The following is a 7,947-nucleotide window of genomic DNA, read 5'->3' as shown; positions in this document are numbered from 1 at the left end:
CCGGAGATACGAGGGAAAAGGTTGGAAGAAGCTGAAAAAAAAAAAAAAAGTTCAAGCCATAAGAAATGAATGTTATAAGGACAGCCTCACCTGACGTCCCCCTTAGGCATTACTTATGGTTCTTTGCAGTGTGCCTTAGGCCCCTAGCGGCAACCCCTTTCGTTTCTTTTACTGTACCGCCTTTCATATTCTCTTACTTCCATCTTACTTTCCACCCTCTTCTAACAATTGATTCATAATGCAACTACGAGTTTTCCTCCTGTTACACCTTCCAGACCTTTTACTGTCAGTTTCCGTTTCAGTGCTGAATGATCTCATAGGTCCCAGTGCTTGGCCTTTGGCCTAACTTCTATATTCAACTCAACTCAGCTCACCTGACGTCGCAAATGATAAACGAAGTTTATCATGCGGCTTAAACTTCAGCACATCACTATGCAGTGCAAGTAGCGCTGACTGGCCACTTCCTACAGGCTCTACCCAGTCGAGCATGTGCCATAGGAAAACCTGTGAGGGGGAGAGTTGCGTATCCTGCAGCACACCATCGCTATTCATCTCCTTTAGCATCTTGGTATTTGACGCAGAGTTAGTTTGATAAATGTGTATGCAAACATTTCGGGGCTTATATAGAAATGGTTAATGTGCTATTTAGCGAGGGAGATGGAGGGAATAAATATATCCAAGAATTGTCAGCCCCCGCGCAACCCTTGACCTATTAGGAATCAAAGGGCATCCGTAATCCAATTCTAGAATGTCGATGTAATGTTTTAATCTTATCTGTGGCCTTTCCGTCATTTTATCACGACGGAGGTCGGGTGAGCTTCCTAGATCTGTATCGAAGGTTTCACGTGTGACGAGGCCATCGACTTTGCTAGCCCTCTGGAGCTTAGACGCGGAGACAAAAGGTTCGAAAAGAGAATGTCGTTGAGATAAAGTGAATTGCCGTAATAGTGACAGTAGCAGAAAGAAGGTCTTATTAAGCAGGTTAACTTAAAGGGAGAAAGTCTGTCTCGACCGAAAATAATTGGAAAGTCTGTCCTAGTCAAGGAATTATAACAAGACAAAGTGATCAGTGTATTAGAACTTAAAAGGAAATGAAAATAAAGTAAAGAAATTTGAAGTTATTATTGAAGTGATTGTTGTTTTACTTTTAGGGTTCCAGTTGAAAAGAGAGAGGAAAAAGGCAAAAAATTTTATTTTGAATTCGTCAAATACAGGACATAACTACTTCGAGTACATAAACTGTATCTCTCCCGACCAAGTGATATATTTTGTGAATGTCAAGGAGAGGATAAGAGACTATCATCCATAGGGTTCTGCCTGATGTCTTTACTCCTGAAGCATGGTGTGGGATTACCTGGTATGTAGAAGTTTTGGAGTTGCCTGTTTCACAGGTAAAATGTGTATGAATGGACATATATACAAATGTATTGATCATTGTTTGTTTTGTTTCTGTTGTGATCTTTCCAAAATCACCATAATATATAGTGCATGGTGTTTAAGTATGAATGTGTTGGAAAGTGACTTTTTGTCAAAACTTTTCCTGATGTTTTTCTTATTTAAGTTTAAGTGGATTTCCACAAAAAAGTATCGTACAGACAGTTTTGCTTGTATTTCCTTGTCTTGCCTTCACTCAGCAAACAGGTGAATTATAAACACGTATGCATTTTTTCTTGACTATTAAAAATTGTAATGAAATACAGAGCAAATGCAGCACAAATTGTTCCTTACCGTCAGTTCGTCGTTCAGGCTCAGCTTATTAGTGATAACCCTAATCAGTTTCGTCGATCATATTAAGAAGGGACAACGCGCCATTTCTTGATATCTTTTTCAAGCAGTGTCCCTGGAGAAGGTCTCCGGTTCCACAATGATGTTTGAAATGATGTTCCACATTAACCGCAGATAATGTGTATCACTTATCACTATTTCCGCGTTCAAGGATAATGATCGCAGTGGAGTGAATGTGCGTGAAAAAAAGAATCCAACGGATGGCTTTACCATCGTCATCGCCTTGACACCATTCTTTATCAGTAAAGGCGAATTTTCCGCGAATATTTCCTGGTCTTGAAATGTTTATTCATTTCATAGCAGGCTGAAGTGGGTCACGGGCCTGGTATTTATTCTCAAGGAAATTAATTAAACCTTGATCTCATTTAATGAGTGACTAAAACCATTTTTCACTTTGTTCTCTGGAGGGAATACACAGCGAGGCTAATGTGACAGATCTTGCATTGTAAAACGTATTTGTGAACAGCTTATGAATTATGTTTCCTATTATTTTACTACTTATAATCGAGTTTCGAGTTAAAATGATTTACAGTTGTGCGTCGTGAGTGTGGGTAGCGTGCGCTGTTTGTGAACGATCATTAGCATGACAATGACGGTATTCAAAAATTGGCATTGGGATCCATTACTATGCCCTTGGAGAGATCCTTGACTCGAGAGTCATCTGTTAAGTCTCTGGAGTTGCATGAATTCGTGGAATCCCTTTTCCAAGCGTTCATAAGGCCCATCCTAGGGATGTGTCATGGATTGGGACTGGCATTGGAGGAAGGCAAAATTAAAGAAGTTGGACAGCTAAGTAGGAAGAGACTAAAGAGAACGGATGAAAAGAAAAAGGACCTTGAACACATTCTACAGTGGCTATTAATAACCTAGTTTGATGAGCCGTAACTAGAGATATTGACGGAAATGAAATATTGTCAGCTTCTGTCATCTGGTCTGCCATTTTCATTTGTGTGAATTATGTGTAGTTGAACATCCTTTGTATCTAGATGGTAACCAGATGGGTTTTTACGCAAAAAGGTGATTGGAATCGACACCTCAAGTGACCTGATAAGGACGTCCTGTGGATGAGAGAACACGGTACAGCGATGTGCGTGTGACGTAACTGAGGACACACATAATCCTGCATCTTAATTTGAGATGGCTGGGGGTCATCGATCCTCTTGGCGATGAGCGTCGCCTTCTTTATTTGAGAGGGTCTGTCGCCTCGGTTGGTAGTCAGAAAAGGTTCTCACGTCATTAACAGAGTTGTTGATCTTGTGACTTGGAAAATCTAGAAAATTACGAATATATATATATATATATATATATATATATATATATATATATATATATATATATATATATATTATATATTGTAATAGCCACAATGCCTCTTTTAACTTCTCAAATTCTTTGCTCTTTTTTGGGATACGTTCGTCACTACAAAACCTTCACTTTGTCTGCCATCTTGGTGGCAGCGAGTTCGATTCTCGGGCATTCCATTGAGGAGTCAGAGATGTGCATTTCTAGCGATAAGTTGACTCTCGACGTGGTTCGGAAGTCACGTAAAGCCGTTGGTCCCGTTGCTAAATAACCTCTTGTTCCATGCAACGTAAAAACACCATACAAACAAACAAAAATTACAAAGCCTTCAGATCCAACTTCAAAGAAATAGGGAGAAATTGGTCCAGTAGCGGGAAACGCACCTGCGATACCATAATCACGACGGCAAGGTGACCTTGTCATGAATATGATATCGCGGGTTCGATTCCCGCCACCGGACTTCGTGAGTTCTTCGTATTTCTTTGAAGTTGGATATGAAGACTTTGTCGTGACAAGCTTTTCCAAAAAAAGAGCACAGAATTTGAGAAGTTAAGAGGGCATTGTGGCTATTACAATTACACATGTATCTGGTAACAATGACCAGTAGATTCTATATTATATAAATATATATATATATATATATATATATATATATATATATATATATATATGTAATGTATGTATGTATGTAAACACACACTTACACAAACATATATTATATATACATGAGTAATATACTGTATAAACATGTGTAGTGTATATATAATATAATATATATATATATATATATACATATATATATATATATATATATTATTGATTGTCCGTGTGTTTTGGCCGTAAAAAGAGGAAATAGCTTATAAGTGAGTTGTATAATTATAAAAAAAAAAAAAATAGCGAGGAGCAGCTGATAAAGAAATTAAACGGAAGCAATTAACCTGATTTTTTTTTATCAGATTATATTGCGTGGAAACATTCCATGATAACGATAAATTTCCAGAACTGACTCTACTCGAATTTCTCAAATTCAGCATTAAGTAAGGATGACGTAGGCTTTGGTTTTATCTCGAAGCCTGATTCAAATTCAAAGAAGACTGCGACTGCCTTTTTCTTTTGCTTGTTGTGGCATTGTTTATCTTTGTAAGTTCTTTTTCGAGTGCACCGGAAATTTCTAATGTCGTATCAGGTAACCGGATACCGAAGTTTAAAACCAGAAGGGGAAATGGCATGATTTTATTATAACTTTTTGTTTTGTACGTTTACTGGACTTTTGAATCCACACCGAATCTCTGGCATTTTTTTTTTTTTCGCGTCAACAAGTTCGTATTTCGTTGCAATTAAGATGAGATTGCTCTGTGATTTGAGGAGGTCACAGCTGACAGTGTCGTTTTAGTTTTCTGTAAAAGACAACTATTGAGATGGCTTTGTTCTGTCCGTCCTCAGTTCTTAAAAACTATCGAGACTAGAGAACCGTAAATTGATATGTTGATCATCCACCCTTCAATCATCAAACATACCAGATTAGAGCACTCTAGCGTCAGTAGTTTGTATTTTATTTAATGGTTAAAGTTAGCCGCGATCGTGCGTCTGGCTGGTACAACCATAAGTGACAACAGGCCACCACGGGCCGTGGCTGGAAGTTTCATGGCCGTGGCTGAGAGTTTCTTTGGCCATGGTTGAGAGTTTCATACAGCATTATATGCTCTACGGATATATTCTGTAGCTAATGTGTTTGACATTGTCATCGTTAGGGAATAAGATATCCTGGAAATGGAATTGAAGAATTTTAATTTGAAAGATTCATACGTGATATTGATTCCTATGAATTCATCTCCATTTAAACTGTCAGTACTGCGAGGATTGGCGAGCCGGATACTAAGATGTGTAATTGTTTCTAATAAGTATATGAAATCAAGTAGATGACAATATACATAGGTTTTATGACCTCTAAATTTAGTGTCCGAATTCGGTCTTTTTTTTCGCTGACTTTCTCGTGCTTAATTTATTAAATATAGGAAGGCAAACGCCACGAAATAAAAGTTAAACAACGGAGTAGTTGCTAGAACTTTCGACGCACGGTCCTTGACTACTCTGCTAGTCAAGGACCGTGCGTCGAAAGGCTTAGTAACATACTGTTGTATCACTTTTCCATCGTGGCATTTGCCTTTATTTTTACATATACAGATGTGTGTGTGTGTGTATGTATACCTATATTTACATGTTTATAAATATGTGTACATAATTTGTTTCTGGGTTACATAAGTGAGCTCCAACAGCCATTGTTCATTATTTTTTCCCTGCCGACACAGTAATCAAGAAACTGAGAAATTTACAGACGCGACTGACAGTCAGTCTGGTAAACCCACTGTACCTCGGTAAATCCAGCGATTGTAAGCAAATCCAGCAAATCCTCTGAACGTCCTTCCTAAGGCAATCTGGCCGATCATTAAGTCATATAGAAAAGGCTCAGTCCACTTTATTATTTATGCTGTCGTCTGTTGATAAGATAACGCCTCGAGTGAGACCCTAAGATTATACATCGTTTTTAAGGCTGTTACGAGGGATCTAATCGTCCTTTCGAGTCGATAAGATGCACCGAAATGCTTTTCTGCCTCTTCCAAGAAGTAAATGGCGTCTCTTCCTGCCTGCCACCTTTGCTTAGCACCTAATGGGTTTCCGACGCCAAGTTATTTCCGATTTAGCCTCATCCGCGTAGAGCATGTGGATACATAGATGTGTCTTATACACACACACACACACACACACACACACACACACACACACTCTCTTTCATTTCATTTGAACAGCTCCAGATGCATAAAAGTACCCACTGATGAGAAAATGTGGATAATTTCAAAGCAATATGCATAGCGCGTTCCATTATAGTTCAGAAGGAATTAGAAGTAGGCTGGTTCTTGTGGGTAATTTTCAAAATTTAGGTGAAAAGCTAAGAATTGTCATTCTCATAATCAAATATGTACAGAACTGACAAAGATGCGGTGCACTGTAGGCGTTACTTAAGGTTCTTTGCAGCGTGCCTTCGGCCCCTAACTGCAACCACTTAACTTTTACTGTACCTCCTTTCATGTTCTCTTTTTTCACCCTACTATCTACCCTCTCCTAACACTTGAATCATAGTGTAACTGCGAGGTTTTCCTCCTGTTACACCTTTCAAACCTTTTAATCTCAATTTCCCTTTCAGTCCTGAATGACCTCATAGGTCCCAGTGCTTGGCCTTTGATCTAAATTCTATATTCAACTGGACTCAACAAAGAAGTCGTGCGCCTTTATGTTCTTGTGTATTTTGCTCATTTGGTACCCCTGTGTTCAGCCTGAACAGACAGAGGACTGTGTGAAATGTCCTCGTATGTTGAAACTCTTCTAAGATGAAACCTTTGGCTCTTGTATTCTCTTTAGAACGATTATCTGTGATGTTCGATGATTCTACATAATACTCTCGTCTGTAAAAATTATGATGATGTAAATGGGACGATTTCTCACCGAAGAGTTACAGTGATATCTGTTCATTCGTTCGAATGTTATGAAATGATTCAGTGAAATTCACCATATTTACAAAGTCTTCAAGTAAATGTCAGCTTAAAGTTGCGGGATTATTTGAACAGTATATTAATTAGGATATGATTGTAATCATGTTCTCTCTCTCTCTCTCTCTCTCTCTCTCTCTCTCTCTCTCTCTCTCTCTCTGTTGTGCAAGTCACCGGTTTAGGATTCTCCGTCGTGTGTGACAAAATTTTGTGAAGTCATTTTCCCAGAGATTTCAGATTTTGCCGGCATAGTATTTTGGTGCTTTTATTATGACAGGCGAGCCACAACAAACCGGACAGGAGTGGTTATTTAGGATGATTGAGAGAGTCATTTATTGAGATTTTGGTTGTTTCCTGATTGCGAACATTGTTTTTTGGAACCGAGTCATTTTCTCGTGAGATCCAACAACTGTTTAGTAGTTCTCGAGGCCGTCCAGAATTAGTACATTTTGGTGTAACATTTTCTCTATTTACGTGTGGACTCAAACTTTAATCAAAGGAGACAAGATGACTTGTTCCCTGCGTTCTTTGAGATCTCGGATAACGTTTTGTGTAAACGGATATTACTCCGCAAAGGAGCGGACGTGACGTGACGCAAAGTGCTCTGTGTCATTCGGTCCGTTATGTCACTTTTGACTCCACGTCTTCATGACGTCTGATACTCATCAATCAGTCCGTGATTAGGTCGGCTGACAGGTAAATCAGAACCTCTATGTTATAAAACGCATGTGAAGGAGAAAGGCAATGCTGATAAGGACTATCTGATTTGAGGGACGTATCAGGGACCTTTATATTTACAGAATTTGATAGATCTGTGTTCAATTTTAACTGTTTAAAAAACCATTTGAATTTCTTGGGAAGCAACTGAATATTTTCTCTATTCCGGATGTTTCACTTTATCATTTTTTTCCCGAGAAATTGACGAAATTTTTCTTAATGATTAAATTCGTGTCCTGTCGTACAGTCGTGACAGACGACTAAGTCGGCGTCTTAAACAGGTGATAGCTTAATCCAACTTACGCAATAAGGTTTTCAGGTCTCATTAAGACCTGTTACCACTCTTGGCCTCGGCTGCATTGATTTCTGCATCTTGCTTCCCATCCATATTCGTTTGTGGCCTCTTCTTAATAGCTGTCCAACATCTTCAACACTGCCTTTCTCCAATTCTGAGATTTCCTTCCAGAATAGTTCCCTTGGGCGAGCCTGGGGTAATCGGGGGTTGTAACCCCATAGTCTTGTTCAGCTCCTCATATATTTTAAATTAGAATTAGTAAAGCTTCTATAAGTAGGATCAATTTTTTTTCAAATAATTTCG

The 7,947-nt window shown here is 38.7% G+C and overlaps 1 protein-coding gene across 2 annotated transcripts in view; it reads left to right on the top strand.

Annotated features, from left to right (window-relative positions):
* Window positions 1–7,947, top strand: part of LOC135198094 (uncharacterized) — a 189,536-nt gene that overhangs the window by 28,404 nt on the left and 153,185 nt on the right. Inside the window, exon 2 of one of the 2 annotated variants that reach the window (XM_064225540.1) lies at window positions 1,152–1,357. The exons of the other annotated variant lie outside the window; for it this stretch is intronic. Within the exon in view, the coding sequence (XP_064081610.1) occupies window positions 1,321–1,357 (37 nt within the window). The 5' untranslated portion in view covers window positions 1,152–1,320. The remainder of the gene's footprint in view (window positions 1–1,151; window positions 1,358–7,947) is intronic. 2 annotated transcript variants of the gene reach the window in all.

This window comes from Macrobrachium nipponense, chromosome 21 (assembly GCF_015104395.2).
Source record: "Macrobrachium nipponense isolate FS-2020 chromosome 21, ASM1510439v2, whole genome shotgun sequence".
In the NCBI taxonomy this organism is placed as follows: domain Eukaryota; kingdom Metazoa; phylum Arthropoda; class Malacostraca; order Decapoda; family Palaemonidae; genus Macrobrachium; species Macrobrachium nipponense.
Note: the sequence above shows the minus strand (reverse complement) of the source record. Positions and strands in the feature narration are given on the sequence as shown.